Source organism: Heterodontus francisci, chromosome 5, assembly GCF_036365525.1.
Source record: "Heterodontus francisci isolate sHetFra1 chromosome 5, sHetFra1.hap1, whole genome shotgun sequence".
Taxonomy (NCBI): Eukaryota; Metazoa; Chordata; class Chondrichthyes; order Heterodontiformes; family Heterodontidae; genus Heterodontus; species Heterodontus francisci.
Genome location: NC_090375.1, coordinates 122,552,698 through 122,577,691, shown reverse-complemented (window position 1 = coordinate 122,577,691; position 24,994 = coordinate 122,552,698). Strand labels below are relative to the sequence as shown.

At 42.1% G+C, this 24,994-nt stretch overlaps 1 protein-coding gene across 10 annotated transcripts in view; it reads right to left on the bottom strand.

The window, feature by feature from the left end:
* LOC137370030 (ATP-binding cassette sub-family C member 9-like) overlaps window positions 1–24,994 on the bottom strand; it is a 363,176-nt gene that overhangs the window by 253,698 nt on the left and 84,484 nt on the right. For all 10 annotated transcript variants that reach the window (XM_068032031.1, XM_068032023.1, XM_068032028.1 and 7 more), the window contains one exon: window positions 23,869–24,057. In XM_068032031.1, coding sequence (XP_067888132.1) covers window positions 23,869–24,057 — 189 coding nt within the window. The remainder of the gene's footprint in view (window positions 1–23,868; window positions 24,058–24,994) is intronic.

Here is a 24,994-nt window from a genome sequence, read left to right as displayed (position 1 = left end):
GCAGTATTTTGCTTTGGTATCCAGCATCTTCAATCTATCTATGTAACTGAAGTCCCTGGAATCATTCTCGTAAATCTTTCGCCACCCTCTCTAACGCCTTCACATTCTTCCCAAAATGCAGTGCCCAGAATTGGACACAATGTTCCATTTGAGGCCGAACCAGAGTTTTATAAAGATTCATCAAAACTTTCTTGCATGTGTACTCTATGCCTCTATTTATAAAGCCCAAGATCCCACATGCCTTTTTAACTACTTTCTCAACCTGCCCTGCAACATTCAACAATTTGTGCACATATACTCTTGGCACTCTATGTTTCTCCACCCTCTTTAGAATTGTATTCTTTATTTTAAATTGCCTCTCATCATTCTTCCTACCAAAATGTACCAGTTCGCACTCCTCTGCGTTAAATTTCATCTGGCACGTGTCTGCCCATTCCACCAGCCTGTCTATCTCCTCTTGATGTTTATCACCATCCTCTCCACTGTCCACTATATTTCTAAGTTTTGTGTCATCAGCAAATTTGGAATTGCACCCTGCACACCCAAGTCTAGATCATTAATATACATGAGGAAAAGCAGCAGCCCTAGTACAGACCCCCGGGAAACCCACTGCATACCTTCCTCCAGTCCGAAAAACAGCTGCTCACCACTACTCAGTTTCCTGTCACTCAGCTCGTTTCATATCCATGCTGCCACTGTTCCTTTAATTCCATGGGATTCAATTTAGCTGGCAAATCAATTGTGTCACTTTATTAAGTACCTTTTGGAAATGCATATTCATCACATCAACTGCATTACCCTAATCAACCCTCTCTGTTACCTCATCAAAAAAATTAATCGTTAGTTAAATATGATTTGCCTTTATCAAATCTGTGCTGGCTTTCCTTGATTAATCTACAGTTGTTCAAGTGACAGATTATCGTTTCTAAAAGCTTTCCCAGCACTGAGATTAAACCAACTGGCCAGTAGTTGTTGGGTTTATTCTTACACCCTTTTTTGAACAAGGTATAACATTTGCAGTTCTCTGGCACTACCCCCGTATCTAAGGAGGATTAGAAAATGATGGCCAGTATCTCCATAATTTCCCTCCTTACTTCCTTCAGATGCATCCCATTTGTTCCAGGTGACTTATCAACTTAAGTATAGCCATCCTTTCTAATACCTCCTCTTTATCAGTTTTTATGTCATCCAGGATCTCAAATACCTCCTCTTTCACTTTGACTTTAGAAGCATCTCCAGCCTTGGTAGAGACTCATTTAGTACCTCAGCCACGCCCTCTGCCTCCACGCGTAGATCCACTTTTTGGTCCCTAATCGACCCCATCCCTCCTTTTACTCCCCTTTTACTGTTTATATGCTGATTCCTTTTTGGATTCCCTATTGGATTCCCATTTATGTTAGCTGCTGGTCTCTTCTCATACTCTTCTTTTGCCTCTCTTTCAATTTTCTACTGTCAAGCATATCGGAAGTGCGATGGCACAACTATGATGGACTAACTCTGAAGAGTTATGAAAAACAGACTTCGACTTGAAAATGTGAACCTTTATTTGAAAAAAGTGAACAATAGTCCAAAATGGGCGCCAAAGAAAGAGGATTGGCCTTTTGTGTATTCACACTGGCCGACAAAGACAAAGGACAAATCTTCAAAGCCAAAAGGTGTAAATGAAACCTATATTACACCTATGCTAAAAACATTCCAGAATTGAATAAAAACAAGAAATGCTGGATTCACTCAGCAGGTCTGGCAGCATCTGTGGAAAGAGAAGCAGAGTTAACGTTTCGGGTCAGTGACCCTTCTTCGGAACCGAAGAACAGAATTCAACAGAATTGAATATCTTCTTCTAAAACAAAGGAGGTGTGAATTAGCCATGTCCTGGGCCATTGTGCAATCACCATGGGGGAAGAGAGACAAATGCCTCCTACCAGGAGGTGAGAGGTGACACAGTTTTACCTTTAAAAAAAAGACAGCTAGAGAGAGAGCGAGACTCAGCCAGAAGGTGAAGCTACTTGTAACAGCTTGTGTTCCAGCTGAGCCAGGAAGCACAGTGCCCTGCTGCAAAAATATAACATCTACAATATTCAGCAGCGAGAGCTAGAAGTAACCCACCATCTTCTATAGAACCTTTAATCAAGAGAGAAATCTACAATCATCTCAGGCTTGCATCCATCTAGAACTTGATTCTCAAGAAAATTCAACAGGTTTATCGTAACATTCCCTCTGCCACTAAAAACCACTTTCCCTTCTCTGTTTCTTCTTTTGTGTGTGTGTGTGTGTGTGTGTGTGTGTGTGTAGGTGAATGCATGAGTGGGTGCAACTGCGACAATTTTGGAATAAGGCATATTGATCAATAAACAATTTACTTTGTTTCTTTTAAACCTGCTAGAAAACCTGTCGCTGTCTGTTTATTTGAGAAATAAAATACCAAGGGGCTAAACTCTAATAAAGACATAGAAAATAGGAGCAGGAGTAGGCCATTCGGCCCTCTGGGCCTGCTCCGCCATTCAAAAAAGATCATGGCTGATCGTCTAATTCAGTACCCTATTCCCGCTTTCTCCCCATATCCCTTGATCCCTTTGACATTAATATATCTATCTCCTTCTTGAATATATTTAATGACGTGGCCTCCATTGCCTTCTGCGGTAGAGAATTCCACAGGTTCACCATCCTCTGAGTGAAGAAATTTCTCCTCATCTCGATTCTAAATGGCATACCCCTATTCCTGAGACTGTGACCCCTGGTTCTGGACTCCCCAGCCATCGGGAACATCCTCCCTGCACCTAGCTTGTCTAGTCCTGTTAGAATTTAATAGGTTTCTACGAGATCCCCTCTCATTCTTTCAAACTCTAGTGAATATAGGCCTAGTCAACCCAATCTCTACTCAAACATCAATCTTGCCATCCCAGGAATCAGCCTAGTAAATCTTCTTTGCACTCCCTCCATGGCAAGAACATCCTGCCTCAGATAAGGAGACCAAAACTGCACACAATACTCCAGATGTGGTCTTACCAAAGGCCCTGTATAACTGCAGTAAGACATCCTTGCTCCTGTACTCAAATCCTCTTGCAATGAAGGCCAACATACCATTCGCCTTCCTAACTGCTTGCTGCACCTGAATGCTTGCTTTCAGTGACTGGTGTACGAGGACACCCAGGTCTCGTTGCACCTCCCCCTTTCCCAATCTATCACCATCCAGATAATAATTTGCCTTTCTGTTTTTACAACCAAAGTGGATAACCTCACATTTATCCATGTTATACTGCATCTGCCATGCATTTACCCACTCAGCCAACTTGTCCAAATCACACTGGAGCCTCTTTGGATCTGCCTCACAGCTCACATTCCCCCCCAGCTTTGTGCCAGTCTGCAAACTTGTAAATGTTACATTTAGTTCCCTCACCCAAGTCATTTGTGGTGTAGTGGATTGGGTGCCAATCAAGCAGGCTGCTTTGTCCTGGATGCTGTTGAGCTTCTTAAGTTTTGCTGGAGCTGCACCCATCCAGGCAAGTGGAGCACATTCCATCACACTCCTGACTTGTGCCTTGTAGATGGTGGACAGGCTTTGCGGAGCCAGATGAGTTACTCGCCGCAGAATTCGCAGCCTCTGACCTTCTCTTGTAGCCATGGTACTCCAGTTCAGTTTCTGGTCAATGGTAACTTCAGGATGTTGATAGTCAGGGATTCAACTATGGTAATACCATTGAACATCAAGCGGAGATGGTTAGATTCTCTCTTGTTGAGATTATTGTCGGCTGGAACTTGTTTGGCGCAAATGTTGCTTGCCCACTTATCAGCCCATCCTGGGTATTGTCCTGGCCATGCTACATTTCTAGATGGACTGCTTCAGGATCTGAGGAGTCGCGAATGGTGCTGAACATTGTGCAATCAGTGGTGAACATCCGCACTTCTGATCTTATGATGCAATACCCTGGGTCTCTGGGTTACTGGTACAGTGACAATACCACTACGCCACCACTCCCCTATCCGCTCAACTCCAGCTACCTGCTTTGGTCCCATAGCCCTTCATACACAACAAAAATCTATTGAAGTTTTTGTAATTTTCAATTGACCTAACTGCAACAGCTTTTTGGGGAAAGAGTTCCAGATTTCCACTTGTTCTGGACTCTCCAACTAGAAGAAATAGTTTCTCTGTATTGACCCAATTGAACATCTTCATTTAAAACACTTCAATCACTCCTTAATCATCTATACTCAAAGGACAGATAAGCTTAGTCTATGGCAATCTGTCCTCTTAATTTAATCCTTTTCGCCCCAGTATCATTCTGGTGAATCTGTGCTCTGCCTCCTCAGAGTTCTATATATCATTTCTGAGGTATGGTGTTCAGAACTGAATGCAGTACTCCAGATGGTGTCTAACTAGAGCCCTGTACAGCTGTAACATAACTTACGACCCTTTATATTCCTGCCCCTTTGAGATAAAGCCTAACATTCCATTAGCCTTTTAAATTACTTTTTGTACCTCTCTACTAGCTTTAAGTGATTTCTGTACTTGGACCCCTAAATATTTCTACTCATCCAGTTCCTAGCTTCTCACCATTGAGAAAATACAAAGTGGATGACTTTGCTTTCCCACATTAAACTCCATCTACCTCAGTTTTGTCCACTCACCTTCACAACTTTTTGCTCCCATCTGTATTATTTACAGCATGAACTAAGTTAGTGTCGTCAGCAAACTGAAGATATATAGCTCATGATTCCTTCATCCAAGTCATTTATAAATATTGTGAAAAGTTGAGGCCTCAGTACAGATATCACCAGGGGATATCACCAGTCACATCCTGCCACTTTGACTACATTCTAATTGTCCCTACTCTCTTTCTCCTACCTCCTAACCAATTTCCTATTCAAGCCAATAGACATCCATGCACTCCCTATATTGGCAATTCCTGTACAAAACTAGTACCGTTTGTGTTTTAAGATAACTTTGCAAAATAGTGGGCTCAATTTGACAGGTCAGGTTGAATCCACAAGACTTTCTTAACACTCTCCCTAGACCCAATGGAATTCACACCACCGCTACTATGGATTTTCCAAAGGCCAGAAACATTTCCCTAGAACAAGCAATCGATCACCATGAAATTAGTAAAAGTTTTCTGTCAGCTATTCCCAGACCCCTCGCTGTGCCGTACAGCAGCATGCAGCCACTTGACTGTCCTGCAAGCAGTCGTGGCAAATGTATCAATTGTGCCTGCACAAGCGAGGGACTCTCATCCAACCCATTTAAATAACCCTATCATGGCACTTTGGGATGGAATGCATATCCTTCGCTGTTGGGAGTCCAGCTCCTCATCAGTGGAGCAGGATTCCCCAAACTTGAGGGCATGTGTGTTCAGGAGAAAATCTGAAAGATTAAGAGGGGATTTTTTTTTTTTTTAATGTAAAATGGTCTGCTGTAGAACTAATAGCTGTAATGGGCCCTCACATAAATCAGTTCAAAAGCACTTTAGTCCCAAGTTTCAAGCCATTTAAGGAAATTGCAACTTGAAATGATTCATATCACAGTAAAATTTAAATAAAGCTTTATTTCTTTTTAAGCAGGTGATAAATTAAATGTACAATTACAAGGAAAAACAGTGACAACACATAAAATAGTTGTAGCCTTGTTGTGGAGGATTAATAAATCAAGGTTAGGAATGGCACTTTCAATCAATTACATTTACATTATGAATTTGGAAAGTTTATGAAATACTTTTCCCCCCCAAGAAATTATTACTTTGCTCATTTATATGTTGGAGTTCATCCCTTAATGTTGGCAACTTTCCATCTGGAAGGATCATTTTATGGAAGCATTCCAAAAGTTGAGTAGGTGAACTCATGAGAGGCTTTAGAAGGAGATTGTGTTTTATTCCTCTTCATGTTTCACATTATACAGTATCTTTGATTGCTCTTTTCTTACAAAAACTAGCATTCTGATACAAAAGATAGCTTTATCTCTCAAACATTCAGTTAATTGAAACAGTACTAAAGATTCACCATGAATACACTACTCTAATTATCAGAATTCAACAAACACAATAAAATGTAAAAGGTACCAAATAACTTTCAATACCAATTTCTAACATGAAATAGTTTCATTCTATTAACCAAACTAATAAATTTTAAAAGAAAATTCTGAAAATCTTTCAATTGTTGAGCAGCCCAGCCAAATGCTAAACCTATTAATATCTAATAACAGGAATTATATATTTAAATGCAGACATACAACTCTGTGGTTCAAATGAATATAGAATCATAGAAAGTTTACCGCAAGGAAAGAGTTCACTTGATGTCTGATTTTTTTTTAACGTTTTGAAACAATGTACAATGATTAATAGAGAGAGTAAAAGATATATTCAACATGTTGAAAGAGCCAGTCCATTTATGGATGTGGTGTATGTATTACAAAGCAGTTCTTTTATAGGTGGCAGAATCAGCAACCATTTTTATTCTATTCAGACTGACAATTCTAGAATCTGAAGTAACTGAAAGACTCAACACCAGCAAAGGTATAGAGAAATTATTTGGTCGTCTTTTAGTTGCTTTTGCAATTTGTTTACATTGTCTAAAGCCATCACCATATCTACTTGCATGTGCATATCTGCCTACTGCTCCAGATTCACACTCTTTCATTCCCCCGTTGGCCACATTCCAGCCGACTCAGCTTCTACCTGTTCCCTCAAACCTCTTCCACTCATATCCCTCTTTCTTTTTATTCTCCTTCCCACCCAAACACCTTGTTTGCTACCATTCCGGGCTCAAGTTCCTCCAGGATATACGACAAATTTTCTCCATTCCACCAAAGCCATCCTCTGTCAAGGCCATCACAGCACCCATTGCTACCATTTCATATTATTTTGCCAACGTGGTTGCCCTGGTGGGGTGTGGTACAATCAGTCTACATCAGCAGCACCAAATGGGCTCGACGAACATACGAATTAGGAGCAGGAGTAGGCCACACGGCCCCCAAGCCTGCTCCACCATTCAATAAAATTATGGCTGATCTGATTGAAACCTCGACTCCCCAGGCCCATCTACCCCCTATAACCTTTCACCCTCATGCTTACCAAGAATCTATCTGCTTTAAAATATTTAAAGACTCTGCTTCCACTGTCTTTTGAGGAAGATGTTCCAAAAGCTCACAACCCTCAGAGAAAAAATTTCTCCTCATCTCTGTCTTAAATGGGCAACTCCTTATTTTTAAATAGTGACCCCTAGTTCTAGATTCTCCCACAAGGGGAAACATTCTTTCCACATCCACCATGTCAAGACCCCTCAGGATCTTATATGTTTCAATCAAGTCGCCTCTTACTCTCCTAAACTCCAGCAGTTACAAGCCTAGCCTGTCCAACTTTTCCTCATAAGACATCCCAGGTATTAGTCTAGTAAACCTTCTCTGAACTGCTTCCAATGCATCTATATCCTTAAATAAGGAGACCAATACTGTACACAGTACTCCAGATGTGGTCTCACCAATGCCCTGTATAACTGAAGCATAACCTCCTTACTTTTGTATTCAATTCCCCTCGCAATAAATGATAACATTCTATTAGCTTTCCTAATTACTTCCTGTACCTGCATAGTAACCTTTTGTGATTCATGCACTAGGACACCCAGATCCCTCTGCATTCCAGAGCTCTGCAATCCTTCACCATTTAGATAATATTCTTTTTTATTCTTCCTGCCAAAATGTACAATGTCACATTTTCCCACATTGTACTGCATTTGCCAGATCTTTGCCCACTCATTCAACCTATCTATATCCTTTTGTAGCCTCATGTCCTCTTCACAACTTACTTTCCTACCTATCTTTGTGTCATCAGCAAATTTAGCAACCATACCTTCGGTCCCTTCATCTAAGTCACTTATATAAATTGTAAAAAGTTGAGGCCCCAGCACTGATCCCTGCGGCACACCACTCGTTACATCTTGGCAAACAGAAAATGACCCATTTATGCCTTCTCTCTGTTTCCTGTTAGCTAGCCAATCTTCTATCCATGCCAATATGTTACCCACTACACCATGAGCTTTCATTTTCTGCAATAACCTTTGATGTAGCACTATATCAAATGCCTTCTGGAAATCTAAGTACAGTACATCCACTGGTTCCTCTTTAGCCACAGCACATGTTACTTCTTCAAAGAACTTCAATAAATTGGTTAAATATGATTTCCCTTTCACAGAACCATGTTGACTCTGCCTGATCACCTTCAATTTTTTGAACTGCGCTGCTACAACATCTTTAATAATAGCTTCTAATATTTTCCCCATGACAGATATTAAGCTAACTGGCCTGCAGTTTCCTCATTTCTGTCTCTCTCCTTTTTTGAATAAAGGAGTTACATTTGCTACTTTCCAATCTAATGGAACCTTCCCCAAATCTAGGGAATTTTGGAAAATTAAAACCAACGCATCAACTATCTCATTAGCTACTTCTTTTCGGATACTAGGATGAAGTTTATCAGGACCCAAGGACTTGTCAGTCTGAAGCTCCATCAATTTGCTCAATACCACTTCCCTGGTGAATGTAATTTTCTTTAGTTCCTCCCTCCCTTCCATTTCCTGATTTACAGCTATTTCTAGGATGTTACTTGTATCCTCTATTGTGAAGTCTGATGCCTTCACTTCCATCTGTTCAATTTATGTGCAATCTCCTTATTCTCCCTTATTAATTCTCCAGACTCAATTTGTATAGGACCTACGCTCACTTTGTTAACTCTTCTTTTTTAAACATCCATAGAAACTCTTAACATCTGTTTTTATATTTCTAGCTAGCTTTCTCTCGTACTCTAATTTTTCCCTCCTTATCAATCTTTTAGTCATTCGTTGCTTTCTTTATATTCTGTCCAATTGTCTGACCTGCCATCCATCTTTGCGCAATTATACGCAATTTTTCACCGCACTTTCTTCTTTCCACTGAAGTTCACAGAATGATAGTTCAAACTCTTTTGGAGACTCGTTTCCTAGTCTTATTTTTACTTGGTTTGAAATTAAAAATCTTGGCAATATTTTCCAAGCCAATGAAAATAAAAAATGGCATGGTGTTTCACTGCCAATTTGCTATGAGCCATTTTTACACCGCTGGCGAAGGTCAATTTCACCCCCTTTTTGCCCTGTTTGTTCACTGGAATTAATCTCTGACCTTCACTTCATTCCCTCGTTTTCCTCCCACCCCTCCCCTCACCAACTTCCCCAGCAAATCTCCAACTACCAGCACTTTTTGCCACCCTCATGTCAACATGATCCTCTCCATTCACGGCCTCACCCTTGGATAAGTCTATTAATATCCTGAGCCTGACTAAAACTGGGTCAATGATGGTGCCTTCTTCCCTGACCAAAGCCTCCCTGCTAGGTTAAAAAATCCATACCACTTTTGGGTTTGCCCCACTATGATGATTGCATGGCTTTCAACACCAGACTCCCTTATACTATTCTAAACATCCCTCCCACTCCACTCTCTAAAGTGACTTCTGCTCCAACATTTCTTCCCTTAGCCTTTGCACCAAGTGATTCCTCATCTTTTATGACTTCCCACCTCCATTTTAATTCTCTGCCATTTTTTTTACATCTTCTCCTGTCCTAACTGATCACCACTGTTATATAAATTACCCAACATACAGCCAACGTTTTAACTTCACCATCAGGAGACTTTGCTATCTGAGGTCTCAATTGCCAACAGTCATCTCCAATCAGTTACTAATCTCTCTTATCATTCACAAGCCTATACCCACCTCCAACATCACTACTCTTACGGCACCACCCCACCCCCCCCACCCCCCCAGTTCCGACACTGACACTCTGGTCCTGCATCTGCCACAACACTATTGTCTTTGTAAACTTGATCAACAGCTCATTTATTTCTGCCTTTGACATCATCATTCACGGTCTTCCATTCCAATGTTACCTTGATGTATTTCATATCTCCACATTCTGAAGCCTGAGACTCTCACACTGAAGTGCACCTAGTATATAACTGGCATCGTACTAGGCAGAAATCTTGCTTGACCATAAACCATAAAATCTGGCCTGACCAATCCCCATCATGGGGTTGAAAAGGAGCAGTGGGAGATTGTAGAGGAGTGGGTGGCACCGAGCACAGTGAGTAGCAGCTGATTAAAAAAGAGCAGGAACCTCAGACACCGGGGATTGAAAAGGAAAGGCAGCTCCTACCACACCCATATACAATCTATCCTAATGTGGATTTTAGTGAACAAATTTCATGTCCTGAGAAAAAGATCTGTATCAAAACTCTGTTACCCAAAGCCAATTAAGCAAAGCTCCTAGAGTATTCACCCATCCTCATATTCCTACTATTCTACACTGGCCTGTTGCCCATGCCTTATAGTAAACGTTCTTATGCCAGCTCTTCCAGTCATCATCATTACCTGCTTTGATATCGTTGACCAAGAGAACAAGATCAATGAAGCTACCATCTTCCACCTTCAATAAATGAGGGTATAGAAAAAAAACCATGCTGGTGACCTGCTTTGCATTGAATAAATTAACAATCTTTTTTCACCTTAACATTTTCTGAATTATTATAATTCATTACAGTATGCATGCTAGAACTCAATTTTACTGATCGGCTCAATCACACACCAAAATCTCAGAACGCTTTGAATGATGAAATAAATTGACTCGTACAGGACTAATGCATGAAGTGCAAAAGCAGTAACAGAAATTCCAAGGTTGTACAGCACAGTTGTGATTTGGGTAAAAATAAGCAGAGTGCATCTGGAAGGGGCAGAGAGCTTAACAAAGGTAATAGGGTATTAGTGATTAATTAGGGAAAAATAGAAAACCATTAAAGCTAAGGGCACTACATCTGAGTGTGTGAAGCAATCACAACAAAATAGGTAAAATACTCGTACAGATAGAAATTAATGGATTTGATCGAATAGCCATGACGGAGATGTGGTTGCAGAGTGACAGGTTTGGAACTAAATATTCCAGGATACTTGACTTTTTGAAGAGACAGGCGTAAGAGAAAAGGAAGGTGGTGGATTACCCTGATAATAAAGGATAGGATAAAGATAGCAGAGAGAAAGGATTTTAGCAATGAAAATCAAGATGGCGAATCAGTTTGGGTGGAGCTGGCAATAAGGGACCAGAAACACTGGTGGGAGTAGCTTATAGGCCCCCTAACAGTAGTTGTAGTGTCAGGCAGAGAATAAATCAGGAAATTAGTAACAGGTATTGAGTAATCATGGGGAAATTTAATTTTCATATTGATTGGGTAAACCAAATTTGCTGTAATAGCATGGAGAGAAGTTCATGGACTATATACAGGATAGTTTTCTAGAACAGTATGTTATACTCACATGAACTGCAGCAATTGAAAATACAGAACTCATTGAAGAGTTATAAAAAAAATGGACTTTTCTTTGAAAAAGTGGACAATATGCTGGAAAAATGGCCACTGAAGGGCAAACCTGTACATTCAAACTGTCTTACTGTCTGGTAAGAACAAAGGAACACATTCAAAGCTAATAGGTGTCAATTACACCCATCCTGAACCCATCGAGACATTTTTGAATTGAATGGGTTCTTCTAAAACAAAGAAGGTGTGAAGTAGCACATCCAGGGCACTGTCAGTCACCATAGGGAGGAGGATCTATGCCTCACAGAGGCGAGATGTGAGACCATTTTCACTTAAAAGTAGCTCTCTGGAGAGAGAAAGAATCAGGACAAAGCATCACCAAAGCCTGTCTAACTGAGGGGAAAAATCCAACAAGCTTCAACTTGTGCAGCGGAGAACAGGAAGTGAGCCCGTCTTCAGACTGAAATTTCAACCAACAGAAAAGTCTACAAACAACCCAGGCCTGCAACTTTACAAAGAGAAATTGATCTCCGAGAAGATTCAACAGATTTAGCGTGGACCCCGAAAACCTACCTCACTTCAAACCACTGGCCCCTTTTCCTCTCTATCTGTCTCTTCTTGCGTGTGTGTGTGTATGCGAGTGAATGCGTGTATGGGTGCAGCTGCAACCATTTCGGGAGTGAATATCGCTGAATAAATAATTAATCTTCTGTTTTAAACCTACAAGAAAACATTTAGCTGTCTGTTTATTTGATAAATGAAACAAAAGGGGTAAAAACCTTAGTAACAAAAATACTTGCTATAGTCAATTGGGAGTTGAACACCTAGAACCCTCATCACGTGGTCATAACAATGTCTAAAACAGTATGTTGAGGAACCAACTAGAGAACAAGCTATTTTAATCTACTATGGTGCAATGAGAAAGGGTTAATCAATAACCTTGTGGTAAAGGAGCCTCTAGGGAAGATTAATCATAATATGAGGGAATTTTATATTGAGTTTGAGAGTGATTTAATTAAAGTCAGAAACTAAGATCTTAAATCTCAATAAAACAAACTACATAGATATGAAGGGGAAATTGGCTAAGGTAGACTGGAAAGCTACGTTAAAAGATGTGGCAATAGATAAGCAATGGCATACATTTAAGTAATGAATTCATAATTTGCAACAAATATACATCACATTAAGTAATAAAAAACCCCATGGGAAATGAGGCCCAGCTGTGGCTAATAAGAGAAGTTAAAGATAGCATTGGATTAAATGGAGAGGTTTATAACGATGTCAAAAAAAAGAGCAGTAATCCTTAGGATTGGGAGGATTTTAGAGTTCAACAAAGGATGACCAAGAAATTGGTAAGAAAGAGAATGAGAGTAAACTAGTAAGGGACATAAAACAGATAGTAAAAGCTTGCATTGATATGTGAAAAGGAAGAGATTAGATAAAGTAAATGTGGGCCCCTTAGAGGCAGAGACAGGGGAAATCATAATGGGGAGTAAGGAAATAGCAGAGACATTAAACAAATACTTTGTATCTGTCGTCACAGTGCACAAAACAACATTCCAGAAATAATGGCGAAGCAAAGATCTAATGAGAAATGTGGAACTTAAATAAATCAGTATGAGCAAAGAAATAGTACTGGGGAAATTAATGGGAGCAAAAGTCAACAAATCCCATGAACCTTATGGTCTGCATCCTAGGGTTTTTTTTAAAAGAGATAGCTACAGAGATAGTGGATGCATTGGTTTTGATCTTTCAGAACTCCCTAGACTCTAGGACAGTCCCATGATTGGAAAGTAGTAAACATAATCCTAGTAGTAAAGAAAGGAGGGAGAGAGAAAACAGGGAAATACAGGCCAGTTAGCCTAACATCAGTCATCCGGCGGCACAGTGGCGCAGTGGTTAGCTCCAGGGACCCGGGTTCAATTCTGGGTACTGCCTGTGTGGAGTTTGCAAGTTCTCGTGACCGCGTGGGTTTTCGCCGGGTGCTCCGGTTTCCTCCCACCGCCAAAGACTTGCAGGTGATAGGTAAATTGGCCATTATAAATGGCCCGTAGTGTAGGTAGGTGGTAGGGAATATGGACTTACTGTAGGTTTAGTATAAATGGGTGGTTCTTGGTCGGCTGAAGGGCCTGTTTCAGTGCTGTATCTCTAAATTTAAAAAATATTAAATAAATATAAAATCCGTAAAATGCTAGAATCTATTATTTAGAGATGTGGCAACAAGGCACTTTAAAAGAAATCATAATATGATTAGGATTTATGAAAGGGAAATTGTGTTCGACACATCTGTTAGAGCTTTTTTGAGGCAGTAACTAGCAGGGCATAAAGGGGGAACCAGTGGATGTAGTGTATTTGGAATTCCAAAAAGCAGTTATTACACAAAGTTAGGGCTCATGGGATTGGGGGCAATATGTTTGGTTAATGGACAGAAAACAGTGAGTAGGAATAAATAGGTGGTTTTCGGATTGGGGTACTGCAAGGATCAGTGCCTGGGCCTCAGCTATTTACAATCCATGTCCATGACTTCGAAGATGGGACCAAGTGTAACGTATCCAAGTTTGCTATGATACAAAGTAAGGTGCCACCTTATTGAATGCTTTGTGAAAATCCAAATACATCTTATCCACCTAACTAGTTACACTATCAAAATTTGACAGATTCGTCAAACACAATTTCCCTTTCATAAACCCATGTTGAATCTGCTTCATCATACCATGATTTTTTTCTTATTCATTCAAGGGATGTGAGCGTCGCTGGCTAGGACAGCATTTATTGCCCATCCTTAATTGCCCTTCAGAAGTCGGTGGTGAGCTACCTTCTTCAACTGCTGCACTCCACGTGGAGTAGGTACACCCACAGTGCTGTTAAGAAGGGAGTTCCAGGATTTTGACCCAGCGACAGTGAAGGAATGGCAATACATTTCCAAATCAGGATGGTGTGTGGCCTGGAGGGGAACTTGCAGGTGGTGGTGTTCCCATGAATTTGCTGCCCTTGTCCTTCTAGATAGTAGAGGTCACAGGTTTGGAAGGTACTGTCTAAGGAGTCTTGGTGCCTTGCTGCAGTGCATCTTGTAGATGGTACACAGCCACTGTGCGTCTGTAATGGAGGGAGTGAATGTTTGTGGATGGGGTGCCAATCAAGTGGGCTGCTTTGTTCTGGATGGTGTCAAGTTTCTTGAGTGTTAATGGAGCTCCACCCATCCAGGCAACTGCAGAGTATTCCATCACACTCCTGACTTGTGCCTTGTAGATGGTGGACAGACTTTGGGGAGTCAGGAAATGAGTTACTCGCCGCAGCATTCCTAACCTTTGACCTGCTCTTGTAACCATGGTATTTATAGGGCTACTCCAGTTCAGTTTCTGGTCAATGGCAACCCCCAGGATGTTGATAGTGGAGGATTCAGCGATTGTAATGCCATTGAAAGTCAAGGAGAGATGGTTGGATTCTCTCTTGCTGGAGATGGTCAGTGCCTGGCACTTGTTTTGTTTTTCAGTTTTTAGAGATACAGCACTGAAACAGGCCCTTCGGCCCACCGAGTCTGTGCCGACCATCAACCACCCATTTATACTAATCCTACACTAATTCCACGTTCCTACCACATCCCCACCTGTCCCCTACATTTTCCCTACCACCTACCTATACTCGGGGCAATTGCTAATGGCCAATTTACCTATCAACCTGCAAGTCTTTGGCATGTGGGAGGAAACCGGAGCACCCGGAGGAAACCCACGCAGACACAGGGAGAACTTGCAAACTCCACACAGGCAGTACCCGGAATTGAACCCGGGTCGCTGGAGCTGTGAGGCTGCGGTGCTAACCACTGCGCCACTGTGCCGCCACTGTGTGGCGCAAATGTTACTTGTCACATATCAGCCCAAGCCTGGATATTGTCCAGGTCTTGCTGCATTTGTACACGGACTGCTTCAGCATCTGAGGTGTCACGAATGGTGTTGAACATTGTGCAATCATCAGCGAACATCCCCACTTCTGACCTTATGATTGAAGAAAGGTCAATGATGAAGCAGCTGAAGATGATTGGGCCGTTATAAGTGCCCTGTTACCACTTCCGTAATAATAGATTCTAGCATTTTGCCTGCAACTGATGTTCGATTAACTGGCCTATAGTTCCCCATTTTCTGTTACTCCTTTCTTAAATAGCGGGGTTATGTTTGCAACCTTCAAATCGTTGGGAACTGTTCTAGAACCTAAGGCGTTCTGAAGATCCACTATCTCTGCAGCTACCTCTTTTAAAAACTCAGGATGCAGGCCATCAGGTTCAGGGGATTTGTCTCCACTTAGTCCCATTAATTTCGCCAGTGCTATTTCTTTACTCATATTGATTTCTTTAAGTTCCTCATTCTCGTCAAGCCCTTGGTTCCATATTATTTCCGCAATGTTTTTGTGTCTTCTACGAAAACAGATACAAGTTTATTTTTAATGTCACTGCCGCTTTTTTATTCTCCATATAATTCCACCTGTTTCTACTTCTAATGGGCCCAAATTTATTTTCACTAATATCCTCCTATTCACATACCTATAGAAACATTTACAATCTGATTTTGTGTCTCTTGCTAGGCTACTCTCATTCTCTTTCCTTATCAATTTCTTGACCATCCTTTGCTGAATTCTAAAATCGTCCCAATTCTCAGGCTTACATTGAAACATTATAAGCATCTTCCTAAGAGGTGACACTATCTTTAACCCCTCTTGTTAGATACTGTTGGACTTTTTCTGTGGCGGTTTTTGTGCCTTAACGGAATGTATATTTGTTGCAAATTATGTATTAATTCTTTATATGAATGTCATTGCTCGTCTACGATCAGATCTTTTAATGTAGTTTCCTAATCTATCCTAGACAACTCACACCTATACAGTTTGCTTTGTTTAGATTTAAGAACCTCATTTTGGACTTAACTAAATCATTTTCAAACTCCATATAAAATTCTATCATATTATAGTTCATCTTCCCTAGAGGCCCCTTTACTACAATGTTATTAACTGACCCCCTCATTGCATAACTCGAGATCCACAATATCATGATCAGTTTGTCAGATGGGAAAATAAGCTGTGAGCAGGATGCAAAAAGGCTGCAAAAGATAGGTTAAATGAGTGGGCAGGAATGTGGCAGATGATATGTTCGTCTTTATTACAAAGGAATTGGAGTATAAGAGTCTTACTACAATTATATAGGGCCTTGGTGAGACCCTACCTGAAGTACAATTTTGGTCTCCTTACCCAAAGGAGTATATTCTTGCCTTAGCAGAAGTGTAACAAAAGGGTTATTGGACTGATTGCTGAATTAGAGGAGTGTCCTATGAGGAGATTTTGAGTAGACTAGGCCTATATTTCCTTGAATTTAGAAGAATGACAGATGATCTCATCGAAACAGTTGAAATTCTTAAGGGGCTTGACAGGGTAGATGCTGGAAGAATGTTTCCCCTGACTGGGGTGTCTTGAACTAGGGGTCACAGTCTCAGAATAAAGAATCAGCCATTTAGGACTGAAATGAGAGGAAATGTCTTCACTCAAAGGATTGGGACTCTTGCAATTCTCTACCCCCAAAGAGTTGTGGATGCTCAGTTGTTGAATATATTCAAGACAGAGATCAATTGATTTGTGGGTACTCAGGGAATTAAGGGATATGGGGATAGTGCAGGAAGGTGGAATTAAGATAGAAAATCAGCCATGCTCTTGTTGAATGGTAGAGCTATCTCGAAGGGCCAATTGGCCTATGCCTGCTTCTATTTCTTATGTTCATATTTTGACTCTCCCTCTCCATGGCCAAATACCGCGACCACTGGATCAGCCAAGAGGTCAAGCATTTTCCCAGGATTTTGATCCAGCAACAATGAGGTTGTGTAGATTGGAAGGGAACTTGGAGTTAATGGTGTTCCCATAAATGTTCTGCTTTCGCCCTTCTTAATGGTCAAGATCACAGAGAAGGGAGATGCTGTTGAAGTGAGTTTGGTGAGTTGCTGCACCACATTCTGCAGATCGCACATGCCACTGATGGATACTGTGTTTAATGGCAGGGGCACTGGTCAAGCAGTCTGTTTTTCCCTGAATAGTACAACTTCTTGGGTGATGGTGTGGCTTTACCCATCTCGGCAAGTGGTAATTATTTCACCATGCTGCAGATTTAATCCTTTAATATGGTGGAGACTTGGAAGACTTAGAAGGAGACAACACCTCAGGACTCAGTCTCTGCTCTGTTCTTTTAATCATGCTGTCGATATGGCTTATCCATTTAAGCTTCTTGTCAATGGTGGTCCCCAAGATATTCATAATTGCCTAGTAATGGTAAATCCCAGTAAAAGTCTGGAAGACTTCTGCATGTTGGAGATGGTTAAAGGTTGGTGACATTTCTGTTTTGTTGTCACCAACAATTTTCCATTTAAAGTACTTGATCATCTTATTCCTTGCTCTACTGTACTGCTCCGTTCCGTTCATCATCTTGTGCTACTTAGCAGTATCTAAGACTGGGACCAGCTCACCTACCCTGCCTCTCAGCCACACAGAAATTATGGTGTTGACTAAAGCACATAAAGGCAGATATGTTACAGGGAAGAAAGAATAGACAGAACCTCTACATACTCTTCACCAGGAGAAACATGCCCATTTTCCATACCGTTATAGCCTTACTTTTGATTTACTCGAAATTCAATGGTATTACAAGGTGCCTGGCAAAACTATTATGCAAAGCAGTATGTCAAACTTTTGGCAGCTTAAATATTGGTTTTTAAATCCTCTGTTTTTCATTAATCTTAAAGAGAGCTTTAAATAGCTCAAGTAGTGTCAACTTCTAGCAAAAGAAAGCACAAGCACAGAAACATCTGAAATTCTTTTGGCCCCCTAGAAATCAATGTCAACTGATTTGTCCAACAACTTGTATTTATATAGCACCTTTAACATAGTAAAACACACCAAGACACTTCCAAAGAGCATTATCAAACAATATTTGATACTCAGCCGCATAAGATGATATTAGGGCACATGATCAAAAGCTTGGTCAAAGAGGTAGGTTTTAAGGAGCAACTTAAAGGAGGGTAGAGAGACAAAGAGATTTAGAGAGGGAACTCCAGCGCTTAATGCCTATGCAGCTGAAGAAATGGCCGCTAATGGTGCAGTGATTAAAGGGAGAGATGAGTAAGAAGCTAGAATTGAAAGGGCTCAGAGATCGAAAGGATGCGTTGCCAGATTAGGAGCCAATGTAGGTCAGCGAGCAGAGGGGTGATGGTTGAATGGGATTTGCTGGAGTTAGGATGAGCTCATATTTTTATAGGTGGAAGATGGGAGGTTGTCCAGAAGAACATTGGAATGTCAAGTCTAGAGGTAACAAAGACAGGAATAAGGTTTTCAGCAGATGAGTTGAGGCAGGGGTGGAGTCCGGCAATGTTACAGAGGTGGAAATAGGCAGTCTTGGTGATAAAGCAGATATGTAGTGGAAGCTCATCTCAGGGTCACAAACAACATCAAGTTTGGGAAAGCTCCCATTCAGCCTCAGACAGTTGCTGGGGAGATGAATGAATTTTGTGACGAAGGAACAGAGTTTGTGGAGGGGACTGAAGACAAAGGCTTTTCAGTCTTCCCAATATTTAGCTGAATGCAAGTTCTGTTCATCCAGTACTGGATGTCAGACCAGCAATGTGACAATTCAGAGACAGTAGCGGGATCAGGAGAGGTGGTGGTGAGGTAGAGCTGGGTGTCATCAGCATACATGAGGAACCAGACATTGTGTTTTCAAATGATTTCTGTTTTATTCATTCACGGGATGTGGGCATCACTGGCTAGGCCAGCATTTATTGCCCATCCCTAATTGCCCTTGAGAAGGCGCTGTCTTCTTGAACTGCTGCATTCCTTGGGGTGTAGGGAGTGCTGTTAGGGAGTTCCACAATTTTGTCCCAGCAACAGTGAAAGATATAGGGGTGGCACAGTGGCGCAGTGGTTAGCACCGCAGCCTCACAGCTCCAGCGACCCAGGTTCAGTTCTGGGTACTGCATGTGTGGAGTTTGAAAGTGCTCCCTGTGACCGCGTGGGTTTCCGCCGGGTGCTCCGGTTTCCTCCCACAGCCAAAGACTTGCAGGTTGATAGGTAAATTAGTCATTGTAAATTGCCCCTAGTGTAGGTAGGTGGTAGGAGAATTGAGGGAAGGTGAGGATGTGGTAGGGAATATGGGATGAATGTAGGATTAGTATAAATGGGTGGTTGATGGTCGGCACAGACTCGGTGGGCCGAAGGACCTGTTTCAGTGCTGTATCTCGAAAATAAAAAAATAAAAATAAAAAAATGGTTCCAAGTCAGGAGCGTGTGTGGCTTGGAGGGGAACTTGCAGGTGGTGGCATTCCCATGCATCTGCTGCCCTTGTCCTTCTAGATGGTAGAGCTCGTGGGTTTGGAAGGTGCTGTCAAAGGAGCCTTGGGGAGTTGCTGCAGTGCATCTTGTATATGCTACACACAACTACCACTGTGCATCAAATTTTGAGGTGATAGATGGGGTGCTAATCAAGTGGGCTGTTTTGTCCTGGATGGTGTCAAGCTTCTTGAGTGTTGTTGGAGCAGCACCCATCCAGGCACATGGAGAGTATTCCATCACACCCCTGACTTGTGCCTTGTAGATGGTTGACAGGCACTGGGGAGCCAGGAGGTGAGTTACTCGCTGCAGAATTCCTAACCTCTGATCTGCTCTTGTAGCCACAGCATTTATGTAGCTGATGCAGTTCAGTTTCTGGTCAATGGTAAATCCCAGGATATATAGTGGGGGAATTCAGCGATGGTAATGGTAATGCCATTGAACGTCAAGGGGAGAGGCTTAGATTCTCTCTTGTTTGAGATAGTCATTACCTGGCACTTGTGTGGCATAAAAGTTACTTGCCACTTATCAGCGCAAGCCTGGATGTTGTCCAGGTCTTGCTGGCCCAGGTCTGGACATGGGCTACTTCAGTATCTGAGGAGTTGCGAATGGTGAACATTGGGCAATCATCAGCGAACATCCCCACTTCTGACCTTATGATGAAGCAGCTGAAGATGGTTGGGCCTAGGACACTACACTGAGGAACTCCTGCAGTGATGTCCTGGGACTGAGATGATTGACCTCCAACAACCACAAGCATCTTCCTTTGTGCTGGGTATGACTCCAACCACTGGAGCGTTTTCCCACTGATTCCAATTGACTCCAGTTTTGCTAGGGCTCCTTGATGCCATACTTGGTCAAATGCTGCCTTGATGTCATAGGGAGTCAGTCTCACCTCACCTCTGGAATTCAGCTCTTTTTTCCATGTTTGAATCAAGGCTGTAATGAGGTCAGGAGCTGAGTGGCCCTGGCAGAACTTAAACTGAGCATCAGTGAGCAGGTTATTGCTAAGCAAGTACAATTTGATAGCACTGTCAATGACCCCTTCCATCAACTTGCTGATGATTGAGAGTAGACTGATAGGGTGGTAATTGGCCGGGTTGGACTTGTCCTGCTTTTTGTGTACAGGACATACCTGAACAATTTTCCACGTTGCTGTGTGGTTGCCTGTGTTGTAGCTGCACTGGAACAACTTGACTCGGAGCGTAACTAGTTCTGGAGCTCAAGTCTTCAGTACTATTGCCGGAATGTTGTCAGGGCCCTTAGCCTTTGCAGTATTCAGTGCCTTCAGCTGTTTTTTGATATCATGTGGAGTGAATCGAATTGGCTGAAGTCTGGCATCTGTGATGCTGGGGACTTTAGGAGGAGGCCGAGATGGATCATCAACTTGGCACTTCTGGCTGAAGATGGATGCAAATGCTTCAGCCTCGTCTTTTGCACTAATGTGCTGGGCACCCCATCATTGAGGATGGGGATATTTGTGGACCCTCACCTCCTGTCAGTTGTTTAATTGTCCACCACCATTCATGACTGGATGTGGCAGACTGCAGAGCTTAGATCTGATCTATTGGTTGTGGGGTCGCTTCGCCCTGTCTATTGCATGTTGCTACCACTGTTTGGCATGCAAGTCGTCCTGTATTGTAGCTTCACTAGGCTGGCACCTCATTTTAGGTATGTCTGGTGCTGCTCCTGGTATGCCCTCCTGCACTCTTCATTGAACCAGGGTTGGCCCCCACCGGCTTGATTGTACTGGTGGTGGGTATATGGCAGGCCATGAGGTTACAAATTGTGGTTCAACACAATTCTGCTGCTGGCCCACAGTGCCTCATGGAGGCCTAGTTTTGAGTAGCTATATCTGTTTGAAATTTGTCCCATTTAGCACAATGGTAGTGCCACACAACACAAAGGTGGGTACCCCCAATGTGAAGAGGGGACTTCGTCTCCACAATCACTGTGCGGTGGTGATCCCTACCAATACTGTCATGGACAGATGCATCTGTGACAGGTAGATTGTTGGTACCCTCACCACCTGCCACAGATCCAGTCTGGCAGCTATGTGCTTTAGGACTCGGGCAGCTTGGTCAGCAGTGGTGCTACCGAGCCGCTCTTGGTGATGGTCATTGAAGTCCCCTACCCAGAGTATATTTTTGTGCCCTTTCCATCCTCAGTGCTCCTGCCAATTGGTGGTCAACATGGAGAAGCACTGATTCATCAGCTAAGGAGGGGCGGTAGGTGGTAATCAGCAGAAGGTTTCCTTGCTCATGTTTGACCTGATGCCATGAAACTTCATGAGGTCTGGAGTCAATGTTGAGGACTCCCAGGGCAACTCCCTCACGACTGTATACCACGGTGCCACCACATCCGGTGAGTCTGTCCTGCTGGTGGGACTGGAATGACGGAGGTGGAGGGGCAACATGATAGAGGTTTACAAAGTTATGAGTGGCATGGACAGAGTGGATAATCAGAAGCTTTTTCCCAGGGTGGAAGTGTCAGTTACTAGGGGACATAGGTTTAAGGTGCGAGGGGCAAAGTTTAGAGGGGATGTGCGAGGCAAGTTCTTTAAACAGAGGGTGGTGAGTGCCTGGAACTTGCTGCCAGGGGAGGTGGTGGAAGCAGGTACGATAGCGACGTTTAAGAGGCATCTTGACAAATACATGAATAGGATGGGAATAGAGGGATACGGTCCCCGGAAGTGCAGAAGGTTTTAGTTTAGACAGGTATCAAGATCGGTGCAGGCTTGGAGGGCCGAATAGCCTGTTCCTGTGCTGTACTGTTCTTTGTTCTTTGGCATACCCAGGGATGGTGATGGTGGTGTCTGGGACATTGTCTGCAAGGTATGATTCAGTGAGTATGACTATGTCAGGCTATTGCTTGACTAGTCCATGGGACAGCTCTCACGATTTTGGTACAAGGCCCTAGATATTAGTGAGGAGGACTTTGCAGGATCGACAGGGCTAGGTTTGCTGTTGTCGTTTCCGGTGCCTAGGCCAATGCTGGGTGGTCCATCTAGTTTCATTCCTTTTCTTAGACTTTGTAGTAGTTTGATACAACCAAGTAGCTTGCTAGGCCATTTCAGCGGGCATTTAAGAGTCAACCACATTGCTGTGGGTCAGGAGTCAAATGTCGGACAGACCAGGTATGGATGGCAGATTTCTTTCCCTAAAGGACATTAGTGAACCAGATGGGACTTTTACAACAATCGACAATGGTTTCATGGTCACCACTAGACTAGCTTTTAATTCGAAATTTATTAATTGAGTTCAAATTCTACCAGCTGTCGTGGTGGGATTTGAACCCATGTCCCCAGATCATTAGCTTGGGGCTCTGGGTTACTAGTCTAGTGACATTCCCACTCTGCCACGTCCTCCCCAAAAGGGCAGCATGTAGGTGAGCAATAGGAGAGGGCCAAGGTTAGATTCTTGGGAGACTCCAGAAGTAACAGTGCAGGAGTGGGAAGAGAAACCATTGTAGGTATTCTTTGAACATAAAATAGAAAGGGAACTGAATTCCCCAAAATAATGGTTATTTCGTGTAATTTAATTTTCAAAATCAGGTGCAGGTGATTCTCTGATTACAACTGGATAGATAAGAATGGAACCAGGTGAGGGTAGTCCCATCCATCCGGACAACGGAACAGAGGAGTTAGAGCAGGATGGTGTGCTCTGCTGTGTCAGAGGCTGTAGACAGGTTGAGAGGTATTGTTTACCAGTCACACAAGATGCCATTTATGATTTTGACAAGGGCAGTTTCAGTACTGTGGTAGGTTGGCAACCTCATTGGAGGGATTCAAAAGGAAACTGACGTTCCGCTCAGTGTTTCCAATTGACAGTGAGAACTAGACAGTTTGTCTTAACCATTCTGAAAAGCTCAACCTGAAATGTCGAGGTTACCCACATTCATACTGACATCATACTCTCAAACAGCTGCTCAATTTCATTTGAATTAATAACAACATACAGTGATGACTAAATGTTCCAGTGGGGAAAGTTCAGCTAATATTGAAACCAGAATGAAATAGTGATGACACAAGAATTAAGCATGAAAGAAAATAGTATTCTTTGAACACAAAATAGAAAGGCAACTGAATTCCCCAAAGTAATGGTTATTTTGTGTAACTTGATTTTCAAAATCAGATTTTTGGTGCTTCATATTTGGTAGTAGATTTGTACCTACTAACTCCAGCTTTCTAATATATCAGCCATTACCTTTATGCTCTGCAGCATTTCGTTTGATTTCTTGATCCTTTCATCTGAATATTCTATCGTTGTTCTTTGAATAGAAGCAAATCGTTTTGAGATGAAGTACTGAAGGGGAACGAGTATAATGACGATAGATACTCCTATCAAAGCACTATACCCCAATTGCATATAGAGTAATAGCACTGCCAGTATAATCTGAAATCAATATACAAGTAATGCATTTAATAGAAGAAAAGGTGTTATTGTGCATATCAGAATAAGTACTAAATCAAATGCAAACAAACTGTTTTATAGTATTGTAATAAAGTGCTAATCCTGCTCCTTGTCAAACCTGTTAAATGGGTGATAAAAATAGTTAGCAGTTTATCATGCTAGGTTTATTGGTTACTGTGGAGTTTGAATATTTTGACTTTCTGCATCGCTGCTGTACTTCAGATGATCTGACCGACATCAGTGGTTTTTGAAGAAGAACTCACTTCGTGTACCAAACTGTTCTTATCTAATTTTCTCCAACATCCCTTTCTATTCCAATTTCTGATGAACGTTCATTCACCTGAAACATTAACTCTGTTTCTCTCTCCACAGATGCTGCCAGACCTGAATATTTCCAGCATTTTCTGTTTTTAATGCCACATTTCTTAATATAATTACCACAATGACATCTTAAACATATTGGAGCCAAAATACCAAAGGCTGTAGAGTTTAGAATATTTAAAAAATGCTGAAACCCCAACAAATATTGACATAATCTGTGAGCTAAGAACATAAGAAATAAGAGCAGAAGTAGGCCATTCAGTCCCTTGAGCCTGCTCCCCCATTCAATTGGATCATGGCTGATCTGACTGTGGTCTTAACTCCACTTTCCTGCCATTAATCAAAATCTGTCCAACTCAATCTTGAATATATTCAATGACCCAACTTCTATTGTTCGCTGGGGAAGAGAATTTCAAACACTAATGACCCTCAGAGAAGAAATTTCTCCTCATCTCCGTCTTAAATGGGAGACCCCTTAGTTTGAAACTGTCACCCCTAGCTCTAGATTTCCCCACGAGGGGAAACATCCTCTCAGCATCCACCCTGTTAAGCCCCCTCAGAATCTTACACCTTTCAGTAAGATCACTTCTGAAGTTTA